At 36.4% G+C, this 16,927-nt stretch overlaps 1 protein-coding gene across 1 annotated transcript in view; it reads left to right on the forward strand.

Annotated features, from left to right (window-relative positions):
* Positions 1-16,927, forward strand: part of CATSPERB (cation channel sperm associated auxiliary subunit beta) — a 127,726-nt gene that overhangs the window by 59,495 nt on the left and 51,304 nt on the right. The window contains exon 14 of the mRNA XM_067736863.1: positions 4,760-4,904. Within this exon, the coding sequence (XP_067592964.1) occupies positions 4,760-4,904 (145 nt within the window). The remainder of the gene's footprint in view (positions 1-4,759; positions 4,905-16,927) is intronic.

Consider the following 16,927-nt stretch of genomic DNA (forward strand, 5'->3'; position numbering starts at 1 on the left):
GAAATCATTTGAAAAGGTCAAACAGAAATTCCGGAACTGAAAAATACAATAACTGAACTGAAAAGCTCACTAGACAAGTTTAACAGCAGACTAGATCAAGCAGAAGAAAGAATCAGCAAATTGAAGAGAGGTTATTTGAAATCATCAAGTCAGAGGAGCAAAAAGAAAAAAGAATGAAGAAAAGTGAAGAGAACCTCAGGAATTTACAGATACTATCAAATGGGCCTACATATGCAATTATGGGAGTCCCAGAAGGTGAAGAGAGAGAGAGAAAGGGACACAGAGCTTATTTAAAGAAATAATGGTCAAACACTTCTCAAATTTGAGGGGGAAAATGGACATACACATTAAAGAAATTCCAATCAGAATAAGTCCAAAGAGACCAACACTGAGACACATTATAATCAAACTGTCAAAAGTCAGAGATAGGATCTTGTAAGCAGCAAGAGAAAAGTGACTTTGTCACATACAAGGGAACTTTCATAAAATTATCAGTGGATTTCTCAGCAGAAGCAGTGCAAGCCAGGAGGGAGTGGGATGATATATTCAAAGTGCTGAAAGGGAAAAAAAACACAAAAAACTGTCAATCAAGAATACTGTAGGGCTTCCCTGGTGGCGCAGTGGTTGAGAGTCCGCCTGCTGATGCAGGGGCACAGGTTCGTGCCCCGGTCTGGGAGGATCCCACATGCCACGGAGCGGCTGGGCCCGTGAGCCATGGCCACTGAGCCTGCGTGTCCAGAGCCTGTGCTCCACAACGGGAGAGGCCACAACAGTGAGAGGCCCATGTACTGCAAAAAAAAAAAAAAAAAAAGAATACTGTATTTGGTAAACTGTCATTCCAAAATGAAGGGGAAATTAAGATTTTTCCCAGGTAAACTAAAGCTGAAGGAGTTCATTACAACTATACTTGCTCTGCAAAAAAAAATGCTGAAAAGAGTCCTTCAAGACAAAACTAAAGGATGCTAGATAGCAACATGAAGTCACATGAAAATAAAAAGTTTTGCAGTAATATAAAAACATGGACAAATACAGTAACTTGTATTAATGTTATTTTGGTGCGTAAGTTCACTTTTAATTCTTGTATAGGATTTACATGAGAAAAATATTTTAAAAACTATAAATATGTTAACAAGTATATAATATAAAAGCATGTAATTTATGACATCAATAACGTAAAGTGTGGGGGTGGAGCTGTATAGGAGGTGATTTTGTATGCAGTTGACGTTAAGTTGTTATCAGATTAAAAATAGAATGTGGGCTTCCCTGGTGGCGCAGTGGTTGAGAGTCTGCCTGCCAATGCAGGGGACACAGGTTCGTGCCCCGGTCTGGGAAGATCCCACATGCCATGAAGCAGCTGGGCCCGTGAGCCATGGCCGCTGAGCCTGCGCGTCCAGAGCCTGTGCTCCGCAACGGGAGAGGCCACAACAGTGAGAGGCCCGCGTACCGCAAACAAAAACAAAAACAAAACAAAACAAAAAAATAGAATGTAATATTTTATGTAATTGCAGTGGTAACTACAAAGAAAAATATATATGTGGAATATATACACAAGAACACAAGAAGGAAACCAAAGCATGTCACTACAAAAAAACACAAAGCAAGATAGTAAGAGAGGAAAGGAGGGACAAAAAGCTACAAGACGTACGAAACAATAAACAAAATGGTAATAGTAAATCCTTCCCTGTCAGTAATTATTTTACATTTAAATAGACTAAATATCCCAATCAAAAGACATAAATTAGCTGAACTGATTTAAAAAAAAACAATGCAAAAAAAGGATGCAATTATATTCTGTCTACAAGAGACTCACTTTAGATCTGAGAACATAGGCTGAAAACAAAAAGGTTGAAAAAATATTTCATGCAAATGGCATCCAAAAAGCAGGGATGGCTATACTGTTTTGTAATCATACAAAATAGACTTTAAGTCAGAAATCATTGCAAGAGACAAAGACATTATATAAGAATAAAAGGTCAGTTCACCAAGAAGATATAACCATTATAAATATTTATGCATGAAACATCAGAGCAAACTTTGAATATAAATATGAAGCAAACTTTGAAAGAATGAAGGGAGAAATAGATAGCAACATAATCGTAAGAGACATCATACTCCACTTTCAATAATGGATAGAACAACCAGACAGAAGATAAATAAGGAAACAGAAGACATGAACAACACTGTAGACCAATTGCACCTAACCGATGTAATCAGAATACTGCACCCAGCAACTGCAGAATAAATTCTTCTCAAATACACACAGAACATCCTCTAGGAAAGATCATATGTGAGGCCACAAAACAAGTCTCAACACACTTAAAAAGATTGAAATTATACAAAGTATATTTTCCAATCACAGTGGAATGAAACTAGAAGTCAATAGAAGGAAAACTGGAAAATCCACAAGTATGTGGAAATTAACACATTCTTAAACAACCAGTGAGTCAAAGAGGTAGTCATAAGGGAAATCATAAAATACCTTGAGAAAGTTAAAATGAAAACAAGACATATTGCAGCACTATTTACAATAGCTAAGGTGTGGAAGCAAGCTAAATTTCCATCAACAGATAAATGAATGAATAAAGAAGATGTGGTGTATATATACACGATAAAATACTACTCAGCCATAAAAAATAATGAAATAATGCCATTTGCAGTAACGTGGATGGACCTAGAGATTATCATACTAGGTGAAGTAAATCAGACAGAGAAAGATAACTATCATATAATATCGCTTACATGTGGAATCTGAAAAGAAAAAAAAAAGGATACAAGTGAACTTATTTCAAAAACAGAGACTCACAGACATAGAAAACAAATTATGGTTACCAAAGGGGAAAAGGGGGTGGGGAGAGGGATAAATTAAGAGGTTGGGATTAACACATATACACTACTATATATAAAACAGATAAACAAGGACTTACTGTCTAGCACATGGAACTATACCCAGTGTTTTTTAATAACCTATAAGGAAAGAGAATCTGAAGAATATATATATATATATATATATATATATATATATATATCTGAATCGCTGTGCTGTACATCTGAAACTAACATGATATTGTAAATCAACTATACTTCAGTAAGAAAATAAAAAATAATCTGTGAATAAAAACTTATGGGATGCAACAACAGCAGTACTAACAGGGAAGTTTATAGCTATAAACACATATTAAAAAGAAAAATCTCAAATTAACAACCTAATTTTACAACTTAAGGAACTAGGAAAAGAAGACCCACCAAACCGAAGCTAGCAGATGGAAGGAAATAATAAAAACTAGAAAAGAGATAAATGTAATTGAGAATAGAAAAACAACAGGAAAAAAAGCAATGAAATTAAGAGCTGCTTTATTGACAAGCCTTAGCTAGATTAACTAAGAAAAAGAAGACAACTAAAATTGAAAGAGGGGACATTACAATTGATGTCACAGAAATAAGGAGGATATGAGAATATTATGAACAGTTGTATGCAAACAAACTGGATAACCTAGAAGAAATGGGTAAATTCCTAGAAACATACAACCTACTAATTCTTAAATTGTGAAAGCATGGAAATCTGAACAGACCAATAACTAGTTAGGAGATTGAATCAGTAATCAAACCTCCCAACAAAGAAAAGCCCAAGATGGGATGGCTTCATTGGTGAGTTCTTCCAAATATTATATTTAAAGAAGAATCAACACTAATCCTCCTCAAACTCATACCAAAAAAAATGAAGAGGAAGGAACACTTCCAAGGTCATTCTATGATGCCACCATTATCCTGATACCAAAGCCAGACAAGGATACTACAAGAAAGGAAAACTAGAGACCAAATCCCTAGAAAACACTGATGCAAAAATTCTCAACAAAATACTAGGAAACTGAATTCAGCAGCACATTAAAAGGATTATACATACCGTGACCATGTGGGATTTGTTCCTAGAACACAGAGATGGTTCAACATATGAAACTGATCAATGTAATACACCTCATTAACAGAATGAAAGAAAAAAAATCACAGCATCATCTCAATTGATACAAAAGAGCATTTGACAAAATTCAACATATTTTCAGGATAAAAATACTTAACAGACTAGAAATAGAAGAAAACTACCTGAACATAATGAAAACCATATATGAGAAACCCACAGTGAGCATTATGCTCAATGGTGAAAGACTTAAAGCTTTTCCTCTAAGATCAGGAAGAAGGCAAGGAAGCCCACTCTCAACACTTGTATTCAATATAGTACTGGAAGTTCTAACCAGAGCTATTAGACAAGAAAAAGAAATTTAAAAGTATCTGCATATAAAAGGAAGAAGTAAAATTATCTCTATGCACAGATGATATGATCTTGTATGTAGAAAACTCTGAAGATTCTACAAAACAAACAAAACAAAAACAAAAGGAATTCAGCACAGAAGTCTCATTTTAATATGGATAAGCACTCTCCTCCATATCCAAATACATCCAACACATCATCCTTTTATGAGCAAGGAGGACCAGTTGGGAGATGATGGAATAACTTTGTTCTTTGGTACATTCACAATGCATACTGTTTAAAACTGAAGACTGCCATGTACACTTTTGCACAAACTCTAGGAAGGAAATAGACGGTTGACCAAGTAGGTAAGGAGTCTGTCTGTACGTCTGTGTGTGGGGGATGGATGTGGGAGTATGGTCATGGTGCATGACTTTTCTTATGTAGGAAGATTAGGTAACTGATGACTGTTACATGGCAGCTCTTTAGTGAGGTATTATCTTTTTATTCCCTTAGGTATGGCTTTCAATTGATGGCGGCAACACCTTTGAATTAATAGCTGACTTTCATGATGATATCATAAAGAATACTTATCATAGTTTTTATACTTCAGCTATTACTTTTGTTTCCCGAAGTGGAAAGGTTTACTTGACAAAGGCAGGTGAGGAATTCACTTTTATTGGTATAAGCACTACCTGTGAGCCAGGGATTAGAAGATTTATTTTAAAATCTGCCATATTAATGAACTAATCCTAAGGTCACAGACCTATTAGGGGTGATGGATTTAAAAAAAAATTTTACTGTAATAAAAATAAACATAACAAAATTTACCATCTTAACCATTTTTAAGTGTATAGTTCAGTGGTATTAAATACATGCAAATATTCTGCAAGTATCTCCAACATCCATCTTCATAACTCTTTTCATCTTGAAACTCTATACCCTTTAAAAAATAAATCCCCACTTCCCTCTTCCCCACAGCCTCTCACAGCTACCATTCTACTTTCTGTCTCTATGATTTTGACTACTTTGGTACCTCATATAAGTGGAATCATACAGTGTTTGTCCTTTTGTGACTAGATTATTTCACTTAGCATAATGTCCTCAAGGGTCATCTATGTAATAGCATATGTCAGAGTTTTCTTCATCATTAAGGCTGAATAATATTCAGTTGTATGGTATATACGACATTTTGCTTGTCCCTTCATACATCAGTGGACAATTGGGTTGCTTCCATGTTTTAGCTATTGTGAATAGTGTTGCTATGAACATGGCTATACAGATATATCTTTGAGACCTGCTTTTATTTCTTTTGGGTATATACTCAGAAGTGGGATCGCTGGATCATATGATAATTCTATATTTAATTTTTTGAGGAACTGCAATACTGTTTACACAGCACTGTACCATTTTACATTCTGACTCCCAGTGCAAAAGAGTTCCAGTTTCTCCACATCATTGCCAACCCTTGTTATTTTCTGGTCTTTTGATAGTAATCATCCTAATGGATGTGAAGTGGTTTTTCATTATAGTTTTGATTGCATTCCCCTAATTATTAGTGATGTTGAGCATCTTTTTATGTCCTTATTGGCCATTTTTTAATCTTCTTTGGAGAAATGTCTTTTCAAGTCCTTTACCTGTTTGTTAATCAGATTGCTTGTTTTTAGTGTTGAGTTTTAAGAGTTTTCTATCTATTCTGCATATTAATCCCTTGTCAGATATATGATTTGCAAATATTTTCTCCCATTCTGTGGGTTACCCTTAACTAATTTGGTTATTTCTTAAGTAGTTTTTTGATGCTATTGTAAATGGAATTGTTTTCCTAATTTTGTCTTCTAATTATTCATGTTAGTGTACAGAAATGCAACTGATTTTTGAGTGATGATTTTATATCATGCTATTTTGCTAAATTCCATTATTAGTTCTAAAAGGTTTCTTTCTTTTTTTTTTTGTAGAAACTTTAGGGATTTCTACATATAAGATCACATCATCTGTGAACAGAGATGATTTTACTACTTCCTTTTCAATTCTGATGCTTTTAACTTCTTTCTCTTGCCTAATGGCTCTGGCTAGAACTTCCAGTACTATATTGAATAGAAGTGGTGAGAGTGGGCTTCCTTGCCTTGTTCCTGATCTTAGAGGAAAAGCTTTAAGTCTTTCACCCTTGAGTATAATGTTCACTGTGGGTTTCTCATATATGGTTTTCATTATGTTTAGTTAGTTTTCTTCTTTTTTTATAATTTTTACTGGAGTATAGTTGTTTTACAATATTGTATTAGTTTACACTGTACAGCAAGGTGAATCAGCTATACATATACATATATCCCCTCTTTTTTGGATTTCCTTCTCATTTAGGTCACCATAGAGCACTGAGTAGAGTTCCCTGTGCTATACAGTAGGTTCTCATTAGTTATCTATTTTATACATAGTATCAATAGTGTATATATCTCAATCCCAACCTCCCAATTCATCCCACTCACCACCTCCCATAGTTTTTTTCTATTTCTAGTCTGTTAAGTTTTATCATGAAAGTATGTTGAATTTTGTCAAATGCTCTTTTGTATCAGTTAAGATGATGTTGTGGGTTTTTTTCTTTCATTCTGTTAATGTGGTATACTACATTAATCAGTTTTCATATGTTGTTTGCATTCAATGTTCCTTGCATTACAGGAATAAACCCTACTTAGTCATGATGAATAATCCTTTTAACGGGCTGCTGAATTCTGTGTGCTAGTATTTTGTTGAGGATTTTTGCATCATTACTCATCAGGGATATTGGTCTACAGTTTTCTGTTTTCTGTTTTGATAGTGTTTTTGTTTGGCTTTGGTATCAGGATAACACTGGCTTCATGGAATGAGTTGGGAAATGTTCCCTCCTTTTCAATTTTTTGGAAAAGTTTGAGAAGGGTCAGTATTAGGTCTTCTTTAAATGTTTTGTTGAATTCACCAGTGAAGCCATCAGGTCCAGGGCTTTTCTTTGTTGAGAGATTTTTTATTACTAATTCAATCTCCTTACTAGTTTTAGGTCTATTCAGATTTTCTATTTCTTCATGATTTACTTAGTCTTGTAGGGTTTTTTTTCTAGGAATTTTTCCATTTTATTTAGCTTATCCAATTTGCTGGTGTACAGTTGTTTATAATACTCTCTTATAATCCTTTATACTTCTGTAGAAGTAGCAGTAATGTTCTCACTTTCACTTCTGATTTTAGTAATTTGAGTCGTCTTTCTTTTTTTCTCAGTTCATCTAGGTAAAGGTTTATTGATCTTTTCAAAGAATCAACTTTTGATTTTATTGATTTTCTGTCTTGTTTTTTGACTCTCTATTCCATTTATCTCTGCTCTAATCTTTATTATTTCCTTTTTTCTTGCTAGCTTTTGGTTTACTTTGTTCTTCTTTTTCTAGTTCCTTAAGTTTTAAAGTTAAATTGTTGATTTGAGAAATTTCTTGGTTTTTGTTTTAACAATTTTAATTGAGGTATAATTGACATATAACGTTATATTAGTTTTAGGTATACAACATAATGATTTTATATTTGTAGACATTGCAAAATGATTACCACAATAAGTCTGGTTAACATCCATCACCATACATAGTTACAGATTTTTTTTTCTTGTCATGAGAACTTTAAGATCTACTTTCTGAGCAACTTTCACATATGTAATACAGTATTATTAACTATAGTAACCATGCTGTACATTACAGGTATATGTAATTTTATTGTGCTTAGCTTTATTGCACTTTGCAATATTGCTTTTTTTTAACGAACTGAAGGTTTGTAGCAACCATCCATTTTCAGATGATGGTTAGCATTTTTCAGTGATAAAGTATTTTTAAATTAAGGTATATACATTGTTTTAAAGGCATAATACTATTACACCCTTAATAGACTACAGTCTAGTGTAAACGTAACTTTTATATACACTGGGAAACCAAAAAATCCATGTGACTTGCTTTATTGCAATATTTGCTTTATTGTGTTGGCCTAGAAACAAACTTGCAGTATCTCCTAGGTATTCCTGTACATCTCCATGACTTATTTATTTTATAGTTGGAAGTTTGTACTTTTTGGCTCCCTTCACTCATTTCTTCCTCTCACTGTTGTGGCCTCTCCCGTTGCGGAGCACAGGCTCCGGACGCGTAGGCTCAGCCGCCATGGCTCACGGGCCCAGCCGCTCCACGGCATGTGGGATCCTCCCGTACCGGGGCACGAACCCGTGTCCCCTGCATTGGCAGGCGGACTCTCAACCACTGCGCCACCAGGGAAGCTCTCTTCCTTATTTTTAATGTAAATATTTAGAGTAATAAATCTCCCCCTTAGCACCACTTTCACTTCATCCCATAAGTTTTGGTATATTGTATTTTCATTTTCATTTGTCTGTAGGTATTTTACAATTTCCCTTGTGATTTCTTCTTTGGTGGTTGCTAGTTCAAATGAGTGTTGTTTAGTTTCCACAATTTTGTGAATTTCCGGTTTTCTTTGTTATTAATTTTTAACTTCATCTCCTTGTGATCAGAGGAGATACTTTGTGTGATATTTATCTTCTTAAGTCTGTTGAAACTTAATTTGTGGTATAACATATGGTCTGTCCTGGAAATTGTTCCATATGCCCTTAAGAAGTGTATGTACTGTTGTTGGGTGGAATGTTCTGTGTATGTCTATTAGATCCAGTTGGTTTACTGCACTGTTTAAGTACTTGATGTCCTTACCTATCTTCTGTCCGGTGTTCTGTCCATAATTGTGAGTGGGGTATTGAAGTCTCCAACTACTGTTGTTTCAGCTGTTGATGTCACAAAATTACATCCTTATACATTGTGTGCCTCCAAACATAAATTAGTAATTCTTTTAAATGCATAAGTCTCCTAAATTATGTAGAAAATGAGATTTGGAGTTACAAACCCAAGTTAACAGTAAGTAATACTAGCTTTTACATTAATCATTTTTTTCTTTAAATGTATTAGTCTCTTAAATCATATAGAAAACACAAGTACACTTACAAACCATTATTCACTTTGCTTCAATGATTTTTCTTTCTGTTCCTCAGACTCGCTAATTTTCATTGTCCTATTTTCAAATTAACTGATTCTTCTACCTTTCAATCCCTCTAGCAAATTTTTTTTTTTTTTGCAGTACGCGGGCCTCTCACTGTTGTGGCCTCTCACGTTGCAGAGCACAGGCTCCGGATGCGCAGGCTCAGCGGCCATGGCTCACAGGCCTAGACCCGCTCCGTGGCATGTGGGATCTTCCCGGACCAGGGCATGAACCCGTGTCCCTTGCATTGGCAAGCGGACTCTCAACCACTGCGCCACCAGGGAAGCCCCCCTCTAGCAAATTTTTAATTTCAGTTATTGTGCTTTTTCAGCTGTAGAATTTCTTTTTGGTTCTTTTAGTTTTTCTATCTCTTTATTGATATTTCCATTTTGTTCATGTATTATTTTCTTGACTTTTTCCACATCTTCCTTTAGTTTTTTGAATATCTTTAAGATGGAACATTTCTGTTGATTTAATTTTTTCCTTTGAATGGGCTATATTTTCTGTTTTTTTTGTATGCCTTGTGATTTTTTTGTTGAATACTGGACATTTGAATCTAATAATATAGTAGATCTGGAAGTCAGATTCTCCCCCTTCCCCAGGGTTTGCTTTTTTGTTGTTAATGTTTTTGCTTTTTTATTGTTGTGGGCTGTCTCTGTGCCAAGGATTAGCCTGAGATGTAAACTCAAGACCTTCTTAGGTCTTTCCTGAGCCTGTACCTTTCCCCAAGTGTATGTGGTCAGTTTCTAAATTTTCCTTGTGTATGCAGTTGCTTTTGAATGTCCTAGTCTTTCTCCCCAGCTTTACTGAGATATAATTGACATAATATTGTGTAAGTTTAAGATGTACAGTGTAACGATTTAATATATGTATATATTGCAAAACGATTATCACAATAAGGTTAGTTAACACATCAGTCATCTTACATAGTTATAATTTTTTTGTGTGATGAGAACTTTTTAGACTTACCCTCCTAGCAACTTTCAAATATATGTATAGTATTGTTAACTGTGTCACTGTACTGTATGTTGCATCCTCAGAACTTATTCATCTTATAATTGGAAATTTGTCCCCTTCAACCACCTTTACCAATTACCCATTCCCCATTCCCCTGCCACCACACTCCTGGCAACCACCATTCTGCTCTCAATTTCTATTAGTTTGACTTTTTAATAGATTCTACATATAAGTGAGGTCATACAGCATTTGTCTTTCTTTGACTTATTTCACTTAGCATAATGCCTTCTGTTTCATCCATTGTTGCAAATGGCAGGGTTTCCTTCTTTTTAATGGCCAAATAATATTCTATTGTGTATATATACCACATTTTCTTTATCCATTCATCTGTTGGTGAACACTTAGGTTGTTTTCCTGTCTTGATTATTCTGAATAATGCTGCATTGAAAATGGGGATGCAGATATCTCTTTGAGATAGTGATTTCATTTCCTGTGGATATATACCCAAAAGTTGAATCACTGAATCATACGGTAGTTTTATTTTTGATTTTTGTGGAGTCTTCACACTGTTTTCCACAGTGGCTGCACCAATTTACATTCCCACCAACAGTGTTCTCTTTTCTCCACATCTTCACCAACACTTGTTGCCTCTTGTCTTTTTGATAATACCTCAAATGTCCTAGTCTTTAATGTCTGGTTCCCAAAAGGGAAAAAAAAGAGACAAATGATGGGGTAGATAAGGGGGAAGGGCTCAGACCTTTAAATTCCCTGGAAGTCATTTCAGCCAGTGGGGAGTGGACTTGCAACACTGAAAGAGGTGCAACAAGAATGGCCACCCTCCTTTTTGTCTGCACCTCTGTGATAAGAAGCTGCAATCAGCAAACAGAGCACAGATCCCCAATATTTGGAGAACAAGGTCCTTTTTGCCCACACTGGCTCCTGCAAGCTGTGTGCAACAGCCCCAGGAACACATGCATGACTGCCTGCCCTGAGGCTAGAGGTGGAGGATGGGTAGCTTCTACTGTGCTAAGGGCTGAAATTAACCACAATTTACTACCCGAGTCTTCCTCTGGAAGTTGCAAGCCTTCAATAGACTCCAGAGTTCCCAAACTATTACATCAGATAGATTGTTCCAGTGCAATTGTTGTCCAAGTGGGGAGAGAGATTTCTAGTACATCCCATCTTCCCAAAATCCTCTGGTGGGGGGGGGGTGTGTGGTTATGATGGATTTTTAGGATCTACAAAAATAGGATCCTATGAACAACCCTAAAGCAGGGGGACTCTGAAACATCATGCTTTATTCTCATTTACAATTTCAGTGATTTTTTTTACCCTCCCAAAGACAAATAATAATAGCTCCCACTCACTGAGCTACTATAGTTGTACTCAGCATGTTACAAATATCATCTCATTTAATATTCACAACAACCAAGTTGAAATAGGTAATGTTAAATTACTTTTACAGTTTAAATTGATATGATTAAACTCACACAGCTTGGGCTTCCCTGGTGGTGCAGTGGTTAAGAATCTGCTTGCCAATGCAGGGGACACGGGTTCGAGCCCTGGTCCGGGAAGATCCCACATGCCACGGAGCAAGGAAGCCTGTGTACCACAACTACTGAGGCTGCGCTCTAGAGCCCACGAGCCACAACTACTGAAGCCCATGTGCCTAGAGCCCATGCTCCGCAACAGGAAACCACCGCAGTGAGAAGCCTGCGCACTGCAACGAAGAGTAGCCCCCGCTCACCGCAACTAGAGAAAGCCCATGTACAGCAATGAAGACCCAATGCAGCCATAAATAAATAAATAAATAAATTTATAAAAATAAAAAAAATAAAGTCACACAGCTTGTAAGAGGTGGAGGTGGGTAAATGATATATGGCTCTCCATTTACTTGGTTTGGTAATTTTGTCATTGATGTCAAATTTCGTCATTGATGTCATTGATCAAGCCTACATAGCTCCTCTCAGTTTGCACAGTTGAAAGGAAAAATTCATATTGATTGATCTTATTGACAGATGCCTCCCTGCTTCCAACACAGTTAAATTTTGTTAACCTGTCTTGGAGCCTAGAATGATAAAGGGACATGGCTCTCAATTTATTTCTCTATCTCTGTGATCTGCCTTTTCATGTTGTCATTCAGTTATTGAGGCTTTGAGATCTTGTCTTGTTGAATCTATTAATTCATTAAAGTCTTTTGATGCAAAATACAGAGGAAATTTTACCTTATCTTGGGATATGCTTTGTCCGACTGGATTCTTTATATCTCTTATATGCTATCAGTGCCTTCCTGTTCTGCCTTTTCCTCTCCCCTTCCCTCCCCTATTCTACCTTCTTCTTTACCCCTTTCCTCCCTCACATCTTCTCCTCCTTCTCTTCCTCCTCCTCCTCTTTTTCTCTGGTTCATCACTAAAGTGTACAGCACTGGTAGATCTTCAGTTTGCTCTGATGCAATGTGGGTAAATTATTCTTGAGACTGTTTGCTTCACCTCATCTAGGTAGCACTTGATTCATTCCCTCAACTCAGTAAAGGACCTTGGAAGGTGGTGAACCTGAGTTCACTTAAGAGGGCTGGTTTTTCCCTTTGCTTTTCCTTTGGAAACCATCTCATCCACTGTCAACCTCTGTCTCCTTAGGAGGATATTACTGAGAGTCCTCAGGATTTTGTTGATTTACCTTCCTTCTCTCTATATTGCTTTAAAGGGTTAGACATAGAGTAGTGTGACCTGTTACATCAGAAGTTTCTCTTCCTTTCCTTAGCTCATACTTTTCTACCTTTTGGCATAATATGGTTCTTTTGTTGTTGTTGTTGATTCCTGCTGGTGGTTTTGTTTACTCCAATTTATTTATTTGTTAAAATATACACAACACAGATTTTAACATTTTAATTTCTTTTAGGGGTATGGCTCAGTAGCATTAGGTATATTCACATTGTTGTGCAACCATCATCACCATCCATCTCCCTCCGGAATGTTTCCATCTTTCTAAACTTAAACTCCATAGCCATTAAACAATAACTCTCCATTCTCTCTTCCCTCCAGCCCCAGGCAACTACTTTCTGTCTCTCTGAATCTGACCACTCTAGATACCCCATATAAGTAGAATCATACAGTATTTGTCCTTTTGTGACTGACTTATTGATTTAATATGTCTTCAAGTTTCATCCATGTTGTAGCATATATCAGTACTTCATTCCTTTTTATGGATGAATAATATTTTATTATATGGATTTGGCACATTTTGTTTATCCATTCATCAGGATATTTGGGTTGATGTACATTTGATGTTTTTTACACTGTTTTGGCTATTATGAATAATACTATTATGAACATCTGTGTACAAGTTTTGTGTAGACATATGCTCTCAGTTCTTTTGGGTATATACTTAGGATTCTCATTGCTAGGTCATATGGTAACTCTATGTTTAACGTTTTGAAGAACTGTCAAACTATGGCTGTACCATTTTACATTCCCACCAGCAACGTATGAGGATTATTTCTCTACATCCTCACCAACACTTATTATTATCTGTCTTTTTAAAATTTTAGTTACTGTAGTGGATGGGAAATTGTATCTCGTGGTTTTGATTTGCATTTCTCTAATGACTAATGATATTAAGAATCTTTCCATGTGTTTATTGGTCACTAATATGTCTTCTTTGGAGAAATACTTATTCAAATCCTTTGCCAATTTAAAATTGAGTTAATTGTTTTTTTATTGGTGAGTTATAAAAGTACTTTATATATTCTGAATGTAAGTCCCTTAAGAGATATATGATTTGCATGTATTTTCTCTCATTCTATGCATTTTTTACATTCCTGATGGTGTTTTTTTGTGGCACAAACGTTTTAAATTTCAACTAAGTCCAATCTCTTTTTCCTTTTGTTGTTTGTGATTTTGCTGTCTTATCTAAGAAACCATTGCCTAATTAATGAGCATGAAGCTTTACTCTTAAAGTTTTCTTCAGAGAGGTTTATATTTTTCATACATTTTAAGGTTCATTTTTTCAGGTGTTCATGAGATAATAAAACTACCAATTGTGAAAAAAATAATGCTGAAATTCAATAACTTAATAGGCAAGGAAGATCTACCTTCACTACTAGTCTCCTACTAGCCATCCATTTTACATTTGGTAGTGTATATATGTCAATGCTATTTTCTCACTTCATCCCAGCTTCCCCTTCCCCTAATAGGAAGCTACCGCATAGCACAGGGAGATCAGCTCCATGCTTTGTGATGACCTAGAGAGGTGGGATGGGGAGGGTGGGAGGGAGGCTCACAAGGGAGGGGATATGGGGATGTTTGTATACATATAGCTGATTCACTTTGTGGTACAGCAGAAACTAACACATTGGAAAGCAATTATACTCCAATAAAGGTTTAAAAAAAAAAAAAAGAAATACAGTTTCCCCGAAGGTAGATCTCCCAATGTTCAAGTACACTTTTATAGATCATTGGGTAAGTTTGGAGATTGGGTAAACTTGGAGATACCTGATTAGGTATAACCAGAGTAGGAAATATACTAATTGTCTCCAAGACAAGAATGAGTCTGGGGGTTTTTGTTTGTTTCTTTGTTTTTAACATTGCCAGCATTCTTGACTGTCCAAGCTTAAAACCAGGTTCTTCTGGTCTTGTAAGTCTATGATATGATTCTAAACAACAAGCTTTCTAAAAGTTTCTGATATGACTTCATAAAGCATGGCTTCTAAGGCCTTGATCCTGTGTCCTTGATGCTCACCAGCAGGAACACTTTTACCATCATAATATCTCCTCAATGGTCCTTCCTTATTCAAGGATAAGTAGAGAGCACAAAATTCTGATTCTAGTCCCTCAGATCTTCCCCACAATGTTTACTTATTCTCGTTTCTGTCAATAAAATTTTGTTCAATTTATGTTGGTATCAAGGTTAATCTTGTGGTTAATTTGTCTGAATCATTTGTTGAGACAGAAGGTGTGCAGTAGTAGCATTTAGAATTCTGACAATCAGGCATCCTGTGACTGTGAAATAAACAAAAATAACTATCAGTATCATTGGGAGGGGTTGGAAAGTAGAGCAAGCTATGGAACATTCCCAGTACTCTGGAAAGGTCCCACATGCCTTTTCTTATCAGTATACTTCTAAGGGTAGCCATTATCCGGACTTCTAATACCATAGATTAGTTTTGCCTGGTTGTGAACTTCATATAAATAGAATTATGTGGTATATATATATATATATATATATATGTATATATATATATATATTTTTTTTTTTCAGTTCACGGTCCCTCACTGTTGTGGCCTCTCCCGTTGCAGAGCACAGGCTCCGGAGGCACAGCCTCAGCGGCCATGGCTCACGGGCCCAGCCGCTCTGCGGCCTGTGGGATTTTCCCGGACCAGGGCATGAACCCGTGTCCCCTGCATCAGCAGGTGGACTCTCAACCACTGCGCCACCAGGGAAACCCCTGTGGTATATATTTAATGTCTGACTTTTTCCAGTCAATATTATGACTTTGAGATTCCTCCATATTGTTACAAGTATTAGTAATTTGCTCTTTTTCACTGCTGTGTGGTCCTCCGTGGTCTGAATATACAACAATTTATTTATCCATTCCACTGCTGGTAGGTATTTGAGTTGCTTCCATTTGGAGCCTATTACAAATAAAGCAGTTATGAACATTCTTGTATAAGTCTTTTGCTAGACAGAGCTTTCATTTCTGTTGGGTATAAATGTCAGAATGGAATTACTACATCATAAAGTATATGTTTGTTTAGTTTTTGTGAGAAAAAATATTAAATGCTGCCAACATTTTTCCAATGTGATTTTATCAATTTACTGTCCCACCAGCAATATGAAGGAATTCCAGTTGCTCCCTCTTCTGGCCAACACTTAGTATTGTCTTTTAAATAGTAAGCCATTATGGTGAGTGTGTAATGGTATCTCATTGAAGATTTAGTTTCCACGAATAATAATGTTGAGCACATTTTCACATGTTCACTGGCCAATCTTTTTTTAAAAATTTTATTTATTTTTTGTCTGCGTTGGGTCTTCGTTGCTGCACACGGGCTTTCTCTAGTTGTGGCGAGCGGGGGCTACTCTTCGTTGCGGTGCGCGGGCTTCTCGTTGCGGTGGCTTCTCTTTGTTGCGGAGCATGGGCTCTAGGCGCGGGGGCTTCAGTAGTTGCAGTGCTCAGGCTCTAGGGCGTGCAGTCTTCAGTAGTTGTGGCACGTGGGCTCAGTAGTTGTGGCTTGTGGGCTCTAGAGTGCAGGCTCAGTAGTTGTGGCACACAGGCTTACTTGCTCCACAGCATGTGGGATCTTCCTGGACCAGGGATCGAACCCGTGTCCCCTGCAATGGCAGGCGGATTCTTAACCACTACGCCACCAGAGAAGTCCCTCACTGGCCAATCTTTGTATCATTTTTTGTCAATTATCTCTTCAAGTCTTTTTAATAAAATTTTATTGGATTGCCTTTTTTCTTATTGATTTGTATGAGTTTTTAATGTATTATGGATATGAGTCCTTTTTTAGAAATATAATTTGCAAACATCTTTTCCCAATTAGTGGCTTGTAATTTTTATTCTTTTCATGGTGTCTTTGGATGAACAAAATTATTAATTTTTTAAAAAATAAATTTATTTATTTATTTTTGGCTGCACTGGGTCTCCGTGGCTAAATAGGCTTTTCTCTAGTTGCATCAAGCGGGGGCTACTCTTCG

This window comes from Pseudorca crassidens, chromosome 1 (assembly GCF_039906515.1).
Source record: "Pseudorca crassidens isolate mPseCra1 chromosome 1, mPseCra1.hap1, whole genome shotgun sequence".
Lineage (NCBI taxonomy): Eukaryota > Metazoa > Chordata > Mammalia > Artiodactyla > Delphinidae > Pseudorca > Pseudorca crassidens.